At 40.9% G+C, this 22988-nt stretch overlaps 1 protein-coding gene across 1 annotated transcript in view; it reads right to left on the bottom strand.

The window, feature by feature from the left end:
• Window positions 1–21509, bottom strand: part of EPDR1 (ependymin related 1) — a 54639-nt gene extending 33130 nt beyond the window's left edge. The window contains exon 1 of the mRNA XM_075212567.1: window positions 21189–21509. Coding sequence (XP_075068668.1) covers window positions 21189–21454 — 266 coding nt within the window. The 5' untranslated portion in view covers window positions 21455–21509. The remainder of the gene's footprint in view (window positions 1–21188) is intronic.
• Between the last annotated feature and the right edge of the window lie 1479 nt (window positions 21510–22988).

Below are 22988 nucleotides of genomic sequence, written 5' to 3'. Positions count from 1 at the left end.
AGCTCGTATGAGCAGGGCCCATCTTCCCTCCTGTCTCCATACCTGTTCTTCTGCTCCGTCTCTACTGTATCTGCCTGCCTGGAGTTTCTGAAGTACTGGTACTATGTGTTTATTGTTCTGTACTGTCTTACCCTGTATAGTCTACTGTTTGTACCATGTACAGCGCTGCGGAAACCTTGTGGCGCCTTACAAATAAACAATAATAATAATAATAATAACTACATAATATGTTTGCATTTTTTAAATAATGGATAATACTAATAAGAATGCTATGATAAGCCATAAAGGGTAGAAAAGAAGCTTTATCTTTAGACTAAAAGGGCCAGTACCCCTTTTGTCAAATATCTTCCATAGATGGATCCAGTCAGTTTTTGCACTAATTTGAACACTAATGATTTTTTTTTTTTTTTTACTTCAATAAATTTTTATTGAGTTTTTCAAAGTTAAATGGGGTACAGAAAAAAGAAAGGGTAACAAACACAGTTGAGGTAACAAACAAAAGGGTAATGAAAAAAACAAAAAAGGAACAAGAGGGGACACCCCCACGCAGGGGGGTGGGGGGGGGGTCACTCAATTGAAACAACGATATTATAGCATGCACGTTACTTTAAGAAGCATAAATAAAATATACACATTGGTCTTTCTCATAGTATGCCAGATGGGGAGACGTTAATACCTAGGTAGCTCAGATAGCACACAGGCAGAGCCTAATCGTTAGGCTGGGGTTCCTCTATGAGGGCTGCTGGGGATGGAGAGGGTGAAGTATTTGAAGCTACTCGTGCTCTACCGGAGCCCTCTGTAACATATTCGTGCCAGCTAAACCATTTGAAAATTGGATTGGAGGCGGATGACGTATAGGGCATATCCGTTGTTTCCATTTCAAAACTATACTGGATCTTAGGCACGACCTTGGTGATGCTGGGGGGAGCAGGGGACTTCCAGTTCTGAGCAATTGCTGCTCTAGCAGCTATTAGTATGTGTCCTAATACATAGCGCTTATAGCTAGGAACCCCAGGCTGATAAATATGTAAGAGGGCTACCTTCGGGTCAAGAGTGACAGAAACTCGCAGGACCTCCGAAATCAAAGCGGATATCTCGCCCCAGAACGTCTGGATCACCGGGCATGTCCAAAAGACATGATAAACATCTGCTATCTGACCACATTGACGCCAGCAGAATTTAGACTGACTTGGCCATATCTTATGAAGGCGATCCGGGGTGAGGTAGAGCCGATTGAGGAGCTTAACATACATTTCGGTGTGATTGATGCATCTAGACATGCGGTGTGAGGAAATGTAGATCTTTTCCCACTGCTGGAGGGAGAGAGTCATACCAATATCTGCTTCCCAGCGTGCCTGAATCGGAGTCTTGGAGACTGGGACCAGGGACTGGGAATAGCGGTACCAGAATGTTATTCCTCCCCTACTACCCGCCTTTGTTAATCTATCTAGGACCTGAGCTGGAAGTGTGGACAAGGCATGGGGGGTCCTGGAAGCCGCCCCCACCCAGTGTCTAATTCTCATATATTTAAACATCTCAGACTGAGGCAGATTGTATTTGTCCCTAAGCACGTCAAAGGGGAGGAAAAGGGTCTGCGCAAACATATCCGCCAGAGAAACTATCCCTCTATTTTTCCATACAGTAATATTGATATCCGGTATGAGTTTCGACAATGCTTGGAGGGAAAGATTGCGAGAAGGGAGTACAACATCCTTGTGCGACCCAATAAATTTATCCCATACCCGTAAGGCATCCGAGATAGAGAGTAATTTACGGGCACCCGGTGGGCGGTCCGGCCTAGGAATCCAAAGAAGATCCAGCAGGGGGAATCCTACATATAAAGCCCTCTCGATATCAACCCACGGCTTGGCTGCAAGGGGTAGCGACCAGTCCCGGAGGTGACTCAAAACACAGGCATCCTGGTAAAGTGTTAAGCTGGGAAGCAATAAGCCGCCTCTTGACTTTGGTAAAGACATACGTTTGTATGTAAGGAGGGGGCGTTTCTGCCTCCAGACGTATGACATCATCAGAGTGTGGAACCTATCCATCATTCGTTTTGGTATAATATAGGGTATGGTACGGAAAATATACATAAGTTTTGGTAGCAACATCATCTTAAAAGCCGCTATGCGCCCCAACCAAGAGACCTCAAAATCAATCCAGTTCTTAGCCAGTGAGGAGAGGTGAAGATAGATCGGGGAAAAATTAACTTCAAACACCGCAGATAGGTTTGCCGGGATATGTATACCTAGATAAGATAGGGAGTCTTTAACCCACACAAAAGGAAATTTCTTTTGTAAGCTTGAAAGGGAAGATTGTGGTATATTAATGGGAAGGGCTTCAGATTTTGTAACGTTCAATTTATAGAATGATGCTTCGCTAAACCTGTCTAAGATGTGCTTCAAAGTTATCAATGAGGTCTCCGGGCTGGTTACAAACAGTAGGACATCATCAGCAAATAGGCATACCTTCTGTCTATGTGGATGGATGTCAATACCTGGGAAGTTATCTGCCTGCCGGATTGTGAGGGCCAGGGGTTCTATAGCCAAGACGTACATTAAAGGGGAAAGAGGGCACCCCTGCCTCGTGCCATTAGTGATGGGAAATGAGGATGATAGGAAACCGTTACTGAAGATTTTAGCGGAGGGGTCTTGATATAGGGCTAATATGGAGTGAAGAACTCTTCCCTGTATACCAAACTTACACAAGACCTCCTTCATGTACTTCCAGTGAAGTCTGTCAAAGGCCTTTTCTGCGTCTAAAGAGAGCAAAATAACTTCCTCCGAGGACCCAGAGAGGAGGTCCACGACATTTAATATGCGTCGAGTGTTATCCGAGGCCTGGCGGCCTACTACAAAGCCTACCTGGTCCGGGTGTATCAGTTGTGGTAAGAGGGGATTCAGGCGATCAGCAAGCAATCTAGCGTAAATTTTCAGGTCTGTGTTAAGCAATGCTATTGGTCTATAATTCTTACAGTTTGAGTGGTCCTTGCCCGGTTTTGGTATAGTAATAATCTGTGCTTCCAACATCTCTGTTGGAAAGCCCCCACCCTCCGAAACACTATTATACAGGTTAGTAAGGAGAGGGGGAACTTCGGTCCCGAAGGCACTATAGAATGCATTAATGAAACCATCCGGGCCGGGAGCCTTATCTTTTGGAAGGGATTTAATGATTCTCTCAACTTCTCCCTGGGTCCACGGGAGATTAAGCAATTGTAAGCTATCGGCGTCTAACAAGGGAAGGTCTAAGTGTTGGAGGAATGCGGAAATGGAGGCCTCAGATGGTTTAAAAACATTATCATCGTCCTGGAGGTTATAAAGTTTAGAGTAGAATTTGGCAAACTGGTTAGCTATGGCCGCTGGGTTATATATCTTGTTACCTCTAGGACCGTGCAATACTTTAACACGATTTCTAGCTTGCTTGCCTCTTAATTTTCGGGCTAGGAGACGACTGGCCCTATTACCCATTGTGTAGAATTTTTGCCTCAACTTGAGTAAGGAGGATTTCATGCGAGTAATGAAAATATTATTCAGCTGTTTCCTCACCTCATTTATTTCTTTTTGTAAGGTTTTAGATGGGCGTGTTTGGTTTTGGAGCTCTAATCTCGCTAGGTCAGACTCAAGTGTTCGTTGGCGTAGGAGGTATTGCCTCTTTAAACGGGCCCCAATTTGAATAGCAGCACCTCTAACTACTGCCTTCAGGGCACACCAATGTGTTGAGAGGGAAGTGTCAGCTGGGTCGTTTAACTGAATGTATTGTGACAATGACTCCGAGAGAGCAGTCCTAGCCTCCAGTGAAGTGAATAGGTAGGCCGGCATACGCCAAGGTCTTGGAGGAGCTCTGGCAATACATAGGCTCCAGGACCATTCCATCGGGGCATGATCAGACCACGTAATAGGGAGGATATTGATGGAGTCAGTATGCTGGAGTGTCCACTTATCCGACAAAATCATGTCTATTCTAGAGTAGGTGTTGTGGGCCATTGAGTGAAAGGTATATTCTCGAGCACCCGGACACTGCGCCCGCCAAATATCGTAAAGGTCATATTCCGCTAGTAGCTTACGGAAAGTAGTAGAGGGGCCAAGGGTAGGGTCAGGACCGGATGACCTCTGGGGCCTGGATTTATCAACCTTCGGGTCCAAAGTCAGATTAAAGTCTCCCAATAACACCAAGTGGCCCTTTCGGACTTTTTGTACCTCCTCACACAAGGCCTTCAAGAAGGGAATTTGACGGGAGTTTGGCGCATATAATGAAACTATAGTTATTGGCTTGTCCTCTAGGAGGCCTGTCAGGATGATGTACCTCCCCGACTTATCTTCTAGTTTTGAATGGAGTTGGAAGTGTACACGGGCGCTAAAAAGGACAGCAACTCCATTTCTTTTAAAAGGGCCATTTGCAAAGTAACCTAACGGATATCTCGAGTCCCTCAACTGCGGTGGGGCATGGGAGGAGAAATGGGTTTCTTGGAGGGCCACAACATCTGCTTTTTGTTTATGGAATGTGGTGAGCGCTAGGCGCCGTTTGTTAGGGGAGTTAAGACCTTTAGTGTTTAAGGTATAGAACTTAACCATATTCTAAAGGGTCATGGTGATACGATAGACAGAGCGAGAGTAAGTATTGCACTAGAAATTTAGTTCTGGAGTGACTGGGAGGAAGAAGGGGGGGATTAAAAGGGAGGGGAAAAAGGGAACAAGGGAAATAGTGGGATGGACTGACCCGAGGAACTGGGTCAGAGTATTTGCCACATGGGTAAGAGTGTGGCAAATTGTTTAACATGTGGGGGGTAGTTGGAACACATTCCCACCCGCGGAACACCCAAATATATAAAACAAAAACCAATAACAAACAAAAAACAACTTAAGAATAAAGAACAGCAAGAGAATTTATACATAGCATTGTAACATTACGACAGCCTCAAAGATAGGTTTAGCACAAACTCTATGGGGTACAACCACCTCGGGGCCCCCATGGAAGCAGTCCACTGCTGACCCATCCCCCCCGCGAGAGGACCAGCCTCCCGCGAGCGGGCGGGCCACTACCAGGGGTAACTGCCCCTGGGCACAGAACTAAGCTTCTACCTCCACGGGCACCCCGGCAGCCACACCCTAGACTCACGAAACTCGAGAAAGCATATCTAGGTTAAGCGGAATTGCTGATATTACTTATAGTTATACTTATCAAATCAGGATTAGGTCCCATGAGATTTCAACATAGAAGATAGGAATACAACTCAGTCTCTGGAAACCTGGGACCATTCAGCCTGTGGAGGGGGCCTGGCTGCAGAAGATCCAGACGGTGTGGGGATACGCCACTCCTTCAGCAGCTTGATGCCTGCGTCCACGGAGGAGATGACATAAGTAGAGTCTTCGTAGCGAACCAGCAATTTCACGGGGAAGCCCCATCTGTAGGTGATGTTGTTGGCCCTCAGGGCTGACGTGATTGATTGTAGACTTCGTCTTTGGTTGATGGTGGTAAGTGAGAGGTCCTGGAAAAGCTGAAGATCTCCGAGGGATGCCTCGTTGCTCGGATCCCGAGCCGCTCTAAGGATCGCCTCTTTGACATGGTAGAAGTGGACCCTGAGCAAAGTGTCTCTTGGGACATTCCCTGGAGCAGTACGTGGACGCGGGAGACGGTGTATACGATCTATCAAAAAGTCATTAGCGTCCAATGATGGAAGAAGTCTGCTGAATAGAGAAACAGCATAGCTCTGAAGATCAGGATTTGCAATAGATTCCGGTATGCCCCTTATCTTAATGTTATTTCTGCGAGAGCGATCCTCCAGATCTGCGACCTTTTCTCTCAGAGACAGGACTTCGCTTTGTAGAGAGTTATGCGAAGAGCTAAGAGCGTTGTGTGAGGAATAGAGGTCGTTATGCGAAGAGACCAGTTCTCCCATCTTCGTCTCCAGATGGTCTGTTCGATCTCCTAGTTCTGTCACATCAGTTTTCAGACCACCGATCGCTGCTTTAACCTCAGAGGTCAGGTCCGCCCTTAGTGCAGTCAGCATCTGATGTAAGGCACGAACTGTTAGAGGTGCGTCTTGAGCTGTATCAAGGCCCTGGTCAGGCAGCGAAGCGCCCAGGGCGGAGGCTGCCGGCTCTGGTGTCTGTCGTGACGGAGACGAGCCTTTTGGTGTAGAAGGCGAGGTCGTTGTTGATTTCGGTTTTGGTTGGAATTTGATCGGAGGAGCCAAAGCAGTAGTAGTAGGTTTAAGCTTTTTAGGAGGCATGATTGCCTAGGCACAGCTTCAGGACCTCAAGATCTGTAGATAGATTTTGCGTAGATAGAATTTCAAAAGGGTACTCCGCGGGTGGGAAGGCGCTGTAACACTTCAAAATGCCTCCATTGGACTACACAACCCTGTCCGGGTCACAAGGGGGGACAACTCGTAGCAGGTGCACCTCACTATCCGGCCAGACCTGTGCTCTGTCTGCAGCCAATGGGGACAGATGGGTCGAAGTGACACTCCTGTTGCCTCAATCCCTGCCAGGCTCTCCCTGGTCATACAGAAGGGAAGAGGATGGGCAGGCAATTACCTGTGATGGCACCACAGCCCACGGCAGCCGCTGAACCGGAAGTCTTCCTCCCCGCCAACCGGAAGTTAGACCCCCGGAACACTGAAGACCAGTCAATGTCCCCCAGAGCTGAGAGAGGCTCCCCGAGTCAGCCACAGTCTGCCCCCACTCACTGCTTATATCCGCCGGCTGGATTAGGCAGGGACAGCCTGTCTCCGCTACTGCCGCCGAAACCGGAAGTGCGGAGGTATAGGCACTTCCGGCCCGCGCGAGTCCACGATCTGGAGGCTCCGGTGTGTATAGCAGAGCGCCAGGCAGCCAGGGAGGGCCCCAGGGAGCAGGCAACAGCCCGTGCAGGATCCGGCCAGCGCGCGGTGGTCGCGCCAGCACCCCTCACGCCGCTCTGGACATCTGGGGTCAGATGAAGAAGCTTTATGTGGCGGCAGCTAGGCACAGGTAAGCCCCTGGATCCCGATGGTGCCACACAGTGTATTTGGGGGTCCAAAAGCGCTGCAAACCTAGCGGATTGTGGAGCCAAGGAAGAGCTCTGGAAGTTCCTGTCCTTCCAGGATGGCTGCCAAACCACGCCCCCAACACTAATGATTTCTATATTCAGCTTAATTTGATTACAGTAACATTTTGGTTTAATTTGGTTAATTTTCTGGACATTGCCTTGTAGATTAAGAATCAATCTCTCCATATGAAAACATTTAAGAGACCTACGGATACAAATAGTTACATACAGTTCGACAGTTGGTTAAAGAATATTCCATTAGGTGAAGTGAAAAGAATAAAAAGGAATTGTATGGAGAAAGGAGTGTTGGAGAGTCAGATGGAGGAGATTAAGAAATTATTTAAGATAAAGGTTACAAACAGATATGTATAGAGAAAACAAAGGAAGAGGTACAGAAAGTTGTTAGAGACACCCTTCCTAAACCTAAACCTAAAAAAAAAAGTAAAGTACAGAACAAGTTTTTATTTCCCAGTTTAACAAAATCATAAACAAGTGGAGAATATTTTTAATAAACATAGAAGTATTAAAGGATGAAGTCATCAGGAAGGTGATACCAGACCAACTGTCTTTTATATATAAAAAAGACCCCTAATTTGAAAAATAAACTTGTAAAGAGTTTGATACCAGATATCTCCAATACAACTATTAAACCTATAGCATTTCATCAATGTGGAATGCGTTTACCATGTAGGACTGTTAGTTCAGAAAAAAGTAACATCTCGGAATTTAAGGTCAATAATAACTTATATAAGGTTGAACAGTTTATTACATGCCACACAAACTATGCCACTTATTTGACTGAGTGTAGCTGCAATTCGCTTTATGTTGGATGCACATCATGTCCACTTAAGGTCCATATTAGGGAACATATATATATATATATATATATATATATATATATATATATATATAAAATTAAGAAAGGTTTGGAAACCCATGTCCTATCTCTGCACTTTAAAAAACACAGATGCATGCAATGTAGGTCACATAAATAATTTCTGGGCCATTCAAAAAATTGATCATCACTGGAGAAATAAACATATTGAAAATAGATTGATTAAAGCTGATATGCACTGGATTTATGGATTAAAAACCTTAATTCCAGGAGGATTAAATGCTGACTTTAAACTCAAGTGGTTTCTTTGAAAGTGGTACAATTTGGTATACCTTGTTGTGTTTCTATGGGTTTTAATTATTTTTTATTCTTTTCCATATTATTTACATCTGGACACAGAAGATGGAGTTGGCATTTATATGGCGATTACTATGGATTTTGATATAATATGCATCTTGACATTTGGGTATTATCTTTTTGTATTGTTTTTAATAACGTTATGCATGTATTTACTGTAACAGATTGTTTTTATTTGCATTGTAATGTGCTATATCAGGTATCCATCTATGAAGATCATAATGTGGCATAATATTCACCTGTATGAGATATTATATTATAAGATCGATCGCTGTGTATGTTAGGAATCATTTAATATACGGATATGTTCATTGAGGACTAAGCCTCATTTTTGGGTTACAAGTAAAACCGTATACTTAGGGGGGTATTCAATTGTTAGCGTTAACGAAAAAAAAAACGAGCGCTCAAAAAATATTACCGTTTATACGGTAATATTGCGCGCGAAAAGCGTTAATACGGTAGTTTACTCGCGGAATTTCAGCTCGCCGCTCAGGTAGCTGATACAGTGAAAGATATATCAGAGTTGGAAGTCTGCAATTAAATTAAACGCACGGACAGGGCCGCCATCAGGGGGGTACAGGGGGTACCCGTGTACCGGGCCCGGGCTCACCAGGGGGCCCGGCAGCACACTCTTACCAGGGGGCCCCCTATCTTCTGCCTGGCTGTCACTGTGACAGCCAGACTGAAGACAGCAGCGATGACACCAGGGTTCAACTTCCGCAGTGCGAACTTCCAAATGCCGAACTTCCTGTTGGTGGAACGCATATGTGTTCCACCAACAGGAAGTACGTTTTGAACTTCCTGTTGGTGGAACACATATGCATTCCACTGCAGGAGGTAAGGCCAGAAGTGTCTCTCTCCCTCCCTCTCCCCTAATACATATATATATATATATATATATATATATATATATATATATATATATATATATGTATTAGTTTTAGTTTGCACACACACATTAATTTAAACAGATATAAATTTTAAAATGTCAACCAAAACGTTTATAAAATGCAGTTTATTTTTAAGCTGTATAAACAAATAGTTTAAATTAATATGTTGCATCATTAAATACCTTCATAATTCACATTATTATACATAATAGTTTTGGATATTGTTTATTGGCTTATCACTTTTAATGTTCCCTTTATTGTGTAAAAAATATCCCCACATCTGATATGGATTATTTATATAACCAAATAAATTTCTGATTATTTTTGCCATTATTTATGCCAAATGTGAGATGTCCTTCCAGATGGACACATGAGCTAATTTTAAATAGAGGCAAGCAGATATGTTATTAGACATATATAGAACTGGAGAATCATGTTGGCAAGTAAATTTAAAATACATAGTACAAAAATAAGTTAGTTCATCCAAGCATCTTGCACTTAGCTAGCAATAGAAACCCCCAACTATTTCCTGTAAAACTAATGCAGTAAGCAGTGTGTGCTGTGAGCAAACAACCATCATAGAAAACAACATGGATACCTTTAGTCTATTGATACTAACTTTCACAAGGATCTATAATTATATGCTATAAGGATATTGAAAGCTGAACAAGAGAGTATGTCCCATATAGTAGATGCAACTATCCATCTTTTGGAGATATAGTCGGTTATATATATATAGATATATATATTTATATATATATATATATATATATATACAATCACTTTTTTTTTTACATAAAACATATATTTTTATATATATATATATATATATATATATATATATATATATATTAGGGCCCCCCTTAGCTTACCTTTCAATCGTCTATGTCTGACCCCCTTCATGGAAGAGAGTACCAGGGAGGAAGCCGGATCGTGACCACAAAAGGTACGTTTTTTGTTTTTTTTCTACAGGATTTTTTTTTCCCACTGCCTTGGGCCCCCTTTCCCCCTGGGCCCCCAGGCACCTGCCCATCTTGCCCAGTCGGAAAGATGGCCCTGCTCCAAAGGGGGGGGTCATCGGGGGGGGCCCTGCCTGCTTCATTGTACTGGGCCCCACGATTTCTGATGGCGGCCCTGCGCACGGAGTAAAGAAAGAGTCCAGTAAACATAATACAAAAGGGGAGACTTTTTTCACATAATCACATGGTGGATGAGTGTGCTATGATTTTACACCATCTTTGACAAGTGGAGTTTGGTCTATATAACAAGAAAGATTTCCATCTTGGGGACATTGTGGGTTCATTTCTTGGTGAAAGATACTTGAAATATTAAATACTACACTCCACTATTGTTTTCTCCTCTTTTTTGTGAGTAATATCCACTGCTGCGAAGAGCTCACATGTAAGAAGATCATTGATTGACCTACTTATCCTTGTGTGAGTGAGCACTTAAAGTACGCATATATCTGTGCTTGTTTTGAGATCATTTAAATATCTTGCAGGTCCAAGCCTTTCAATTAACACGTCTTACTTTTGCATGTTGTGGACACGAAACTTTGAAACGCATCACAAAAATAGAAATCAGTGTTTCTAGTTGGCTAAATCACAGAGATTTATTTGCAGTAAAATGGTCTCAATTTGTCCAAAATTAGCATAATAAATAACACCAATCAGGTTAGCCATAAAATATAAAGAAGCCAATCATCAAGCTTCAACAAACATGTGTCACATATGTACATATCAAAGGAGCTTTCAGCCCCAGGGTACTATTTCTTCCTGAATTATAGCATCATAGTCAAATGCCTACTACTACTATACACACGTGTGTGTGTGTGTGTGTACTGTATTCGGTGCATAGCAGTGTAAATAGTACTGCAGCATTGCCTGTTTGATTTATCTTTTCCATTTTTGTTTTAATTACACATTTTACACCCACGCTACACACTGTCCAAAAAAACAAATCATTATTGATGTCTGTACTTGTCATTAGCTCTCTAGGTATAGAAATACAAATGCAATTCAATGTGATATAAACCAGAATTATTTATTAAAACAACTACAATAGGAAAATTAGCAATTTTTGCTACGACATCTGAAAAGAAAACGATTATTGAATGTTACCAAGAAACACTTACACAACTTCTTCAGATATATATATATATATATATATATATATATATATATATATATATATATACAGTATACATATATATATATATATACACATACTTACATATATATATATATATGTATATATATATATATATACATACATACATATACATATATATATATATATATATATATATATATATATATATATATATATATGTAAACCCCTGTCCCCATGTGAGACCTGGAAAGGGTAAATGGGTAGGAACTGTATATCCGGCCTGGGGGTGGTAAATGGGTATGAACTGTATATCCTTGCTTGCGCTTCCTTCTGGCCTGGCTAGTTCTTGGGTGTGTGCATACGCGACCAGTGGATTCCCACACATGCAGTTTTTACAGCAATGTCTGTTAATTTTGACACCAGGCATGTGCCCCAGGCCCCTTCTCTCAGGGGACCTCTCGGACCTGGTAATCCCATCAGTGGGTCCCTGTATGTTTACGGATGGCTGGCCAGCTTTCATCATGTGACCACAGATCATACAATCTGTTCCTCAAATTCTTCCCCCATGTCTGTGCCCACCTCCTCTTCTGTGGCCTCAATCCAGCTCTGCTCCTTATGCTATGTCTCTCAGTCATACTTTTATATTATTAGGTATTGTGGTATATTCGCCTTGACTGTGTTATCCCCTCTGTCACACAGCCACATTCTGAGGTAATTTCTCCCTCAAATCTGTCCCATTTCACTCATATTGAAGTCATGATGTAATTATGCCCTTGTGGAAGCAGGCCATGGACCCACTCCCAAGCTTGCAAGAGAGACCCCAGGACCTCCTCCCCTCTGTCCCAGGTCCCCGGCTGTCACACTCTTACCACCCAGGTTCTGATCAGCTCATACCAGCCTTGTATTGCTAAACAACCGTTCCTGGTGTGTCTCCTCTGGGTCCTAGTCACAGGGCCACACATTCAGTCTCCAGGATTTGTGAATAACAATGACAGAGTTGGTGTTACACATACGATAACAAGAAATATATCAGAGAAAAAATACATTACTGTGTTCTCAACAACCTCATGTCAGTGGTGGGAGACTCCTATTTATTGCACTGACTGTTGGGGGTGGTATGACCCATTCACCACTGTGAGCAGGTACGCTGCACACCTGGTGCTGGAACAGCAAAGTAGGTTGTTTAAGGAGAGGGCAGGAGGATTGTGGGGGGCAGATTACCTTTAAAAACAAAAACAGTAGGCACACCCCCATGGCTGTAGTAACAACATCAAGATATGGCCATGTTAAATTGTGATGTGACCATGCCCCCTTCCTGGAGGTGTCCCAATGCAGAAAATTCTAATGTTGGAAGATATATGAACATAATAATGAAATGCAGCAAACTGCCATCAAAATGTTCTCCCATGGAAAGAGAAAATTCATGAAGAATCCAAAAATATCAAATAAGCCATTTCATAATTTACTAATAAACACTTTTCTGCCCATACATATGTTTATATTCTATGAACATATGTTAAGTACTGCGGGTGAAAATCCTGGTTGGTGATACTTGATTTGTATTAGTCCACATAGTTTTCCTCCAAATTGCTTTGTTTTGTGGAAGGGCAGACATCAATTTCCAATACGCAAAAACACATTTTTAAAACTTGTCAATGATTAGGGCTGCCAAATTGGAGAATTGGAGCACTGCCAAATTGCAATCTCTGAAATTAAACAAGATTCACAAATTTGGAACAAACAATAATGTAATTTCTGAGGAGTATATGTCAATACACTATTCTAATAATGCCACTTTTTAACCTTAGCAAAGATCCTCTCTATGGGGCATATTTAAGAAATAGTGATAGTGCACTATTGTGCACTTACCATGACATCCAGGTCCCTCCGTGTGTCCCGCATATTTAAGAAGACGGCATCGCAGCAGATATCGTGGATATCTGCTGCTTTGCACTCCTTTTCGTTTTTGGGAGCAGTCACCATTCTAAAGTATGGTGACTGCTCCTGGCCGCAATCTAACAAGTTCCGAAAAAAAGTTTTTTCCGGTAACAATTTCAGTGCTGTCAGCTCTGCTCCGAAGAGCAGAGCTGGACAGCGCATGTGTGGAGGGATCACATTATCCCTCCCTGTCACTCACTGCTCTCCACGGCTCTCTCTGCAACTATAGTTGCAGAGGCAGAGCAGGAATGTCTGTGCGCATGTGCAGTTCTTCGAACTGCACATGCGCAATTGCTGTAAGAAGACAAGTGAAGAGGACCTGGAGGAGATCCATGGACACCGTGTTCCGAAGAGGCGGGGTAAGTGTGATTTATTTAATCACAGAAACAGCAGTTTATTGGAACTGCTGTTTCTGTGCTGGGTTGTACATAAACTTGAGAAATAGTTCAATCCTTATCATTGCGATAAGGATTGAAAACTATTTTTCACTTTATGTGAATATTGATAAATGTGCCCCTATGTACTTCAGGGTTTTCATTAAATTATGTTTCAATAAATGGGTGCACCAAGGTAAATCAAGTATGGTAAAAGTATACTTCTTAAGTCTTTGTCTCTGCAAAAACTCATTGAGTGAGTTCTTGTGCTGGCACTGAACATGACTCAGACATTTTAACTTTGGTAATTTCCTTACTTGTGTCAACTTTGGTGCAGAGAGAGACTCACTGGAGTTCATTTACAAAGTACACAATAGCCGCAAAAGCTACTCTGAACCTGCTATGCCCATTGATTTTGCCATGTTGCATAGATGTACATAGCAAGGCAGCCTAAAGATGCTTTAGCTGAAGTTTGCACTTACATAGTTAGAAGAGAGAGGAGCTGGGAGGAGAGATGGCATTCATAATAATATAAGGAGACGGCATTACAGCTTACACTGCAAAACAGCTTGAGATTTGCCTGAACTAGTGGAGATCAGGTCTTGTCATATAAATTTAATGGGATACATTTTGAATCTACATGTTGCACTTCAGGTGCACTCTTGAGTAATTCTTCATACATAAAATTGTCTCCTGTAATAAATACAGTACTGAGAGCCCCACCCTCTCATCATTAATCCATATTATAGGCTAAACTGAGCAACAGTAGTGTTACTAGGTTAGGGAGGAGGTTAGACTTCTAGTTCGCAGAGGTGCCTCCTGAGAATAGAAATTAGGTGCATGTTAATGTGCACTGGGCAGACCATCAAGCTGCGGTGGTATATAATGAAGGAGCATTGGGGTGCTTCTCTTAATGAACTTAATTCTATTTAAACGTAATTAAAGGTGCTGTCCTCCTTTTAAATCTCTGTGGTGACTTGGAAAATGTGAAGAAAGATCCACAGGCAGAATAACACATAGGACTCACAGGGGTATATTTACTAAACTTCGGATTTGAAAAAGTGGAGATGTTGCTTAAAGCAACCAATCAGATTTTAGTTCTCATTTCTATAGTACATTCTACAAAATGACAGCTAAAATCTGATTGGTTACTATAGGCAACATCTCCACTTTTTCAACCCTACAGTTTAAAAAATATATCCTACAATCTTGCCCCCCTTGACCTTTGGTTGCAGCAGCAATTGCTATGTCTTCTATCTCTTCAGCTACCCCCCAGAATGCAATGCAAAAACCTACATTTCAATTTGCTTATATGTAAGGTGTTACAGTTCTTTGCTGTATGTCATCTATAATTAGATATGCATGGGGTCGAAGCACAGAAGAGACAAACAGATTCACCAAGGCATGACCTGTTAAAAAGTGAAAATATACCAAATGAATCAAACGATAGCAGCAACCCAGTTCTCAGCTACAATCAGTTTTTTGTCCAAGGACTTTTTTCTCTTGGATAATTCTGAGAAAGCATTGAAAAAGAAAATATGAGATTAAGTTTGTCAATCTCAAATGTGTGCTCAGAGAATAAATGGAACAGAAAGACAGTCTAAAAGGAAATACAAATATTTGCTTTGGACTAACAGTTAAGACGTGTGATCAAAACTCAATTTTGAAATCAATGTTGATATGAAGTTCCCAGGAACTTATATCAAATTTTCCTTACTTAACCAGCCACCCTGCCAGATTTCTAGGGTAAGCATCTGATAAATTTTTGCTTTTGCAAGTAATGAAATAGATGTTCTATAACATGTAATAATGGTAAGCTGTACATCAATGACCCCAGGGATATAGTTGGTTTTACACATCCTAAAAAATTTAGACGGCTGATCAAATGAGCAAATTTCAAAGAACTATTGTTGTGGAGAGTTGCCAGGTTCTTGTGTTCAACTGTCTAATCTCAGTTAATATTTAAAGTTTGTTGGAGTCATTGCTGGTTTTGTAGTAAGTCTTTAAAACATACACTACCTTTTTATGTACTGTTAAAAGTGTTAGAACAAGCAGTATTTGCCAATGTACAGTGTGTAATATTTTGGAATTGGTAATGCTGGACTAGCAAGGATAGAACATTTTTGGGCCCTAACAATTAATTTCTCAAACAAGTCCCAAACACTGAAAATTCTCTCTCACTTTTGAGTTACTGGTCTGCACAGATTTTATGGAGTGAGTTGTTAAGTCAGTACTAATTCAGCAGACTGTTATAATAAAATTTGTTCTAGATCACTATGTGCAGACCATCTTTTCCAATGCAGTTAATCAAGAAGAGTTAATTGTCAACCTCTAGGTTAGCCCTAGGCATATATCTATTGTGCTTAATACTGAATTGTGCCCTGAATAAATATGTAAAAAAAACACAGGCTAACAAAATATCTTGGCTTATGCAAACTACTAAACAGGGAATTCTTACAGGTGGCTGTACTTTTAAACATACTGCGTGACACTTATAATAAGAATCTGAATTGCAAAATATGGTAAGCAATAGGGCAGCAGGTGACTCCGTGTTTCTGGTCATAAACTATCAGTTCCTGAGATATACCTAGAGAAAATTGAAAATGAAAGTCAAACTATGGGAGTTCCTAGGTATGTGAATTAGTAGCGTTAGGCAGGGCCACTGAGGATGTTCAAGAACCCTGGGCAAAAATCTTATTAGAATGTCCCCAATCCTATTTACATAGCAAGAGGAGTAATTTGTTTTAATGTGTAGTGATAGCAATGAAAATGTCATAAGCAGACATGAATTCTCTTTCCTTTCAGATAGGAATGCAGGCAGGTTGAAATTTAACAGCTTTGGCTTGGATAATTATGCGAGAGACTTACATCATAACTAGCTTTTGGGATGTCTGGGTAAGAGGGTTTGTACAGTTGCCTCTGTATATAGTTACTGTTGACTTCTAGCTTTAACTTCACATAATCTAAGTTAAAATTATTTTATTACTTTAAAAAACATATATTTATAGCCAATGTTCTACAATATATTAAATACAATGTAAGAATTACATTTCTCCAACAATTGCCTTATACATATATACAAATATAGTTAAAAGCTTAATCAATTTCATTGGCTATTGTGAAGTTATTAGGTTTTATGAAGTACAAGATTAAACTCTAAGGGCTAGATTTACTAAGCTGCGGGTTTGAAAAAGTGGGGATGTTGCCTATAGCAACCAATCAGATTTTAGCTTTCATTTATTCAGTACCTTCTACAAAATGACAGCTAGAATCTGATTGGTTGCTATAGGCAACATCCCCACTTTTTGAAACCCGCAGCTTAGTAAATCTAGCCCTAAATATCAAGAGTACTAATAGAATGCAACCAGGATTGCTCTAATGGGTCTAGGCTACAGATTAGATTAGGCAAGGTGCTAAATCATGCTGGAAAAGGCATAGTCTGTCACCAAACGGTTTTTGGATGGTTGGGAAAAGTTGCTCTTGGAGGATGTTTTGGTAACATTCATTATTCATGGCTGTGTTCTTAGGCAAAATTGTGAGTGAGTCCACTTCCTCGACTGAAAAGCAACCCCACCCATGAATGGTCTCAGAATGCTTTACTGTTGGCATGACACAGGTAGATGGTAGCGGTCACCTTTCCTTCTCCGGACAAGCATTTTTCTAGATGCTCCAAAAAATCTGAAAGGGAATTCATCAGAGAAAATGACTTTACCCCAGTCCTCATCAGTCTAATCTCTGTACCTTTTGCAGAATATGTTTTTCCTGGATAGAAGGGGCATCGTTCACCTCACTGTGCGTGCAGATGCACTCACACCTACCAGCTGCCATTCCTGAGCAAGCTCTGCACTGATCCCACAGCTGAATCAACTTTAAGAGACGTCCTGACGCTTGCTGGACGTTCTTGGGCAGCCTAGAGCATTCTTAACAACTACTGAACCTCTCTCCTTGAAGTTCTTGATGATCCGATAAATGGTTGATTTATGCGCAATCTTACTAGCAACAATATCCTTGCCTGTGAAGCCCTTTTTGTGCAAAGCAATGATGACTGCACGTGTTTCCTTGCAGATAACCATGGTGAACAGAGGAAAAACAATGATTTCAAGCACCACCCTCCTTTTAAAGCTTTCAGTCTGTTATTTTTACTCAATCAGCATGACAGAGTGATCTCCAGCCTTGTCCTCGTTAGCACGTTCCCCTGTGTTAAAGAGAGAATCACTGACCTGATGTCAGCTGATCCTTTTGTGGCAGGGCTGAAATGCAGTGGAAATGTTGTTTTTGGGATAAAGTTCATTGTTATGGCAAAGAGGGACTTTCGAAATTAATTGCAATTCATCTGATCACTCTTCATCCCATTTTGAAGTATATGCAAATTGCCATCATAAAAACTGAGGCAGCAGACTTTGTGAAAAATAAAATTTGTGTCATTCTCAAAACTTTTGGCCATGACTGTAGGTAGCCAATGCTGTTAAAGTCACTGGGTCCATTGGGTCTTCGAAATAACCATATTCTTGAACTGATGAAACCCCTTGGTATTGCTATGATAAAGGCCACTGTCTTCATGGTTTTATTTTTGTGAGAATATGATTATGTGGACAGACAAGCACTGCGCTGATCGAAAGTGCAGCCATCTCATAGCATAGCATTACTAAGAAATAGTTGTTGGTGTAATGATTTCCTTGATAGAGATAGCTATGCTTATATTTAACAAATATGGAGTATATGCAAATTGTCATAAAAACTGAGGCAGCAGACTTTGTGAAAAATAATATTTGTGTCATTCTCAAAACTTTTGGCCATGACTGTATAATGTGATATGGGGGTATAATTACTAAACTGCGGGTTTGAAAAAGTGGAGATGTTGTCTATAGCCACCAATCAGATTATAGGGGGTAAATGCATTAAACAGCGCTTTTTTGCAACTTGCTGATAATCGGCGAGTTTGACAGCTAATTCTAAAACGGCAATGTGTTTAAAGGCACGATTTGCTCTTAAAGACATTGCCATTTTAAATGTAGCTGTCAAAGTCACCGAATATCAGCAATTTGCAGAAATCGCACTTTAATACATTTACCCACTAGCTGTTATTTTGTAGAATGTACTAAATAAATGATAGCTAGAATTTGATTGTTTACTATAGGCAATATCTCCACTTTTTCAAACCCGCAGTTTAGTAAATATATCCCATGGTGTCTTATAATATTTTAATTTGGGGAGGTAAGACTAGAGATCTGTTTCTAATTTGATAGTTTAGGAACTTTAAATACATTTATTATTAGGATTTAAGCAGTGGTTAGGGGCTGGGCTGATGTCAAAGTTATGGTTAAAGCTCACAATGGGTACATATTTAGCACTTGAACCAATGTTAGCTAAATGTTATTTTTAGAACAGTGGCTGTCAAACTGTGGGTGATATGGAGTGTTGGACAGAGGCAGGGTGGATTGAATTTGCTCTTCCCACACCATATAATTCATTATCTCCCCTACCCCACTGTTTCTTATATTTTGTAGCTAGTAGAAAAGGGAATGACACAGGTATGAATTTCATGGGGTGGGAGGGAGAATAAATTACAGAACAGAGGAGGGAGAATAAATTACAGGGCAGGGGGGGGGGGGGAGAGAATGAAATACAGGGCAGAGGAGGGAGAATAAATTACAGAACTGAGGAGGGAGAATAAATTACAGGGCACAGGAGGAATAATCAATTACAAGGGAGGGAGAACAAATTACTAGGGAGGGGCGAGAGAATGAAATACAGGGGAGGCAGAACGAATTCATACTTGCCAACTTTTGCTCATTGGCTTCAGGAAGACCCTGGGGGAAGTGGGCGTGTGGGGGCCGGGCTTAACGAATGGCATCATTTTGGCCCCACCTCCTAAACGACTGTCACAATTTTGACCAATTACAGCAGGTTGCGGGGCTAAGATTGTGTGATATTTGCGTCATTAAGCACCGCCCCTGCAACTTATCTATTGCGGGGGCTAGAACCGGGAGGTTGCCCTGCTCTCCCGGGAGCCCTTCCAGAAATGGACATTCCGGGAGAGTAGGCAACTATGCGTTAAAGAAAAGCAGCTAATGAATCTCTAGAGACGGAAGTGTCCTTTACATTTCTGTCTTCATTACTGAAGTCATGTTTTCTTACCTGTCAGTCTTTGTTTAAATCTTGGTCTCCATGAAAATGGCCAGCTCCATAGACATCAATACATGGACATAGGACACAATTTCTGAACTGTGCCATCATGTCACAGATGGTGAAGCCAACCACCTCTTGTACTGGCTCAGCATCAGGGAGAATGTCAGACTCTTCAGGGAGTGAGGGAGATCACCCCTATTTCAGAGAGTCTCCCTGACATTCAGGGAGAGCTGGCAAGTATAAACGAATTAAAGGGGAGTGGGAGGGCCCTGTAATTCATTCTCCCTCCACTGCTACATATATATATATATACACACACCGATAAGCCACAGCATTAAATCTACCTGCCTAATATTGTGTAGGTTCCCCTCATACTTCAGTTTCTAAAATTTTAAGGATTTGCCTTAGTGATGGTGAGTAGAGTGATATTCTAATGGGTCAAGTCAATTCAGTCAGTTGGATTGACCTCAAAATCCATTAATAGAAATTTATGAAAGTTACATCCATAAGGCTGAAAGTATGTAAGGAAACTACATTTTTATTTATCTATCACTTAGAAGAGGTAGCCTGCACTGCCAAAATGCAAAAACACTGAAAAACCCATTCAAACACTTAAACCTTGTTATACCTTCGGGTGTGGTACGAATTTACGACACTTATAATGCCGACACAGTTTAAAACGACCCAAATATCATGATCAGTATAACTGCTATAAGCTGAAAATATCCACTTACTATATCATAGACAGGCAGTCTATCTGGCAGTTTAAATGACCTCCAGATGTAAATGGCAACTTTCCCAAATATGTAGAGTGACAAATCACGTCACTACTAATGGTCAGATTGAAACCGGCGCTTTTAAATCGACAATGCTTGGACCCACCGCCCGATTTACATTATACAGGCGGCGGAGTCCATCCGTATTTCTTTTCAACACTAGGGACCATGAGACTTTTGATTACTGTGAGTTGCAATAACTGGACATATGAAATGTTACCTGTAAAGAGGTTTTATATTTTGATAGATACAAGATATTATTGCGACTAAAAGATCAGAGCCCATCATAAAAATTATACATCTCCTCCTCTCTCATGACAATAGCATAATTTAATTGCCAAAGCTAAGGGAGAACCTCAATCTTCAGACAAGTACCCAAACAGACACGTGAACCTTAAATATACCACCAAAACATGTAGGCAGATGACAGCATTTCTTAGCCTGTTTTGCTATTTCTACCAGCCTTGTAGTTGTAAACAATTATTATTAAATATTATTAGTAAATAGAATGTCTAGCATGTTAACAAATAATATCAGCTACTTTTTTAAGTGACTAAAATTTAGAGGTACCATAAATGATATATAAAATACATAGCATAGTGTAAACACTAGAATCTGAAAACTTGAGTAATGGCCAATTAACATAAATGATATGTGACAGACGTCTTTTGAGCATATGATAGACAGTCACAGCATCAACTACCATAGTACTCTGTTTGCAGGGGGCAATACATATAATAAAACGTACCTCTTGCAGGGCACCAGGCTCTTTCTCTCCTCCAAGATCCGGATTCGCTGCAGTTTGGCATCATATGTGACATTGGCCCTGGTGTTTTTACCTGTGTTATGATCGTACACTACTGTCCTGCCCTCCCACTGCAGTGGTGCCTGGCATGGGGTCACAGGAAGTGATGTGAAAATATCTTTAGCATTAGCATGACAAGTGACAATGAGCAGCAAAAGACCTTGGATTATGAAACAACATAAACCTTGCACTTGTCCTGTCTCCATCATCACTTCTTCTAGTCGGCAGCTTTCACCCCTCCCCCTTCCTTCCCTGCTCTGTGCTATCTGCAAGAGGAGGAGCACACAGTGAATGCAGTGATGTAATACGCCCTGATTACAGCCTAGCAGGGAACACAGTATTAATTGTAACATTAATGCACAAATACTGATAAGTGAATTCAAATAAGATATTTCATATCAGACCACTGTTTATGAAAGATATTGTTTTGCTAAAATAGTTGTTAAAAGTCATTCATTCATCATATACAAGTACAGGACATATATTGTAACCATAGGGAAATACTGGATAGAAATACTGGTGCCTAGAGACCCAAATTCTAGAAGGCTAGTGTTTCTGCTTCATTTTTAAAGAAAAATCTATTTTATTACCATTTCTAGCATGTGAACTGGCTCGTTGTAGTGTAAGCTGTAACTTTCCCAAAACAGGGCTCAAGTTTACCGAACAGTACTAAAAAATATAAGGCAAATGTCCACACTGCAATAAAAACTGCATCATGTCAGTAAAAAATGTAAGCATAGGAAAGCACAGCTATTCTAAATAACACGGTATGCATTCACAATAGGGGCACAAAAATAAAACACAATCAAAAACAATTGCACAGCACATAAAATTAACATGTTATATTTGTGATTTTAGCAATGTTTTTAGGGTAGTATAATATCTGTTTATACACATTTTGACACAATTGTTTTTATCACCATTATGTATTATAAAGTAGAGGGCCATTATTTTGTTATTACATAGTTACTTTTTTAATATTATGTTATGTTTTTGTTTGTTTTTTAATAAACATTTTATTGTTTTTTTCAAGTGAAAACCAGAGGAAGGGAAATTGACATATTGTGTAAGTCAAAACAAAAATGTGTTTCCAGAGATACCACATAGCTAAAGACATTACTAAACTGCGGGTTTGAAAAAGTTTAGATGTTGACTATAGCAACCAATCAGATTCTAGCTGTTAATTTGTAGAATGTACTAAATAAATGATAACTAGATTCTGATTGGTTGCTATAGGCAACATCTCCACTTTTTCAAACCCACCGTTTATTAAATATAGCCCCCTAGTACCAAGGGGAGTTAAGTGTAGAGAAAGAGAAATGTGAAAGGAAGGAGGGAAAGGAAGGGAGGGGGAGTCACTTGCCAAGGGAGTGAGAGAAGGAGAATAATGAACATGAAGAATAAAGCATGACTTGAAGAAACACAAAAAGGCCAAATGCTTTAGAATGCTAGGGGAAACGATGACCAGTAATACTCAGTCCAGGGACTCCAGACACTGTTGAATTGCACAGGAGTATGACGCAGAATGCTGGTAATATATTCCATGTGATAAACCTGCCATATGCGATTAATCACAGTCTGAGGAGGAGGTGGGTCTGGGTTTTTCCAGTATGTTATGTTTTTGTAATTGATCAGTCTGACTATTTGGCACTGGTTTCTAACGTTGCATACTCACCCTGGGCCTGATGCAGAGTGACTACCAAGCCAGTTTGTCAAGCCAAAGTGTCAGTACCGATATGCTCC

Source organism: Mixophyes fleayi, chromosome 5 (assembly GCF_038048845.1).
Source record: "Mixophyes fleayi isolate aMixFle1 chromosome 5, aMixFle1.hap1, whole genome shotgun sequence".
NCBI lineage: Eukaryota > Metazoa > Chordata > Amphibia > Anura > Limnodynastidae > Mixophyes > Mixophyes fleayi.
Note: the sequence above shows the minus strand (reverse complement) of the source record. Positions and strands in the feature narration are given on the sequence as shown.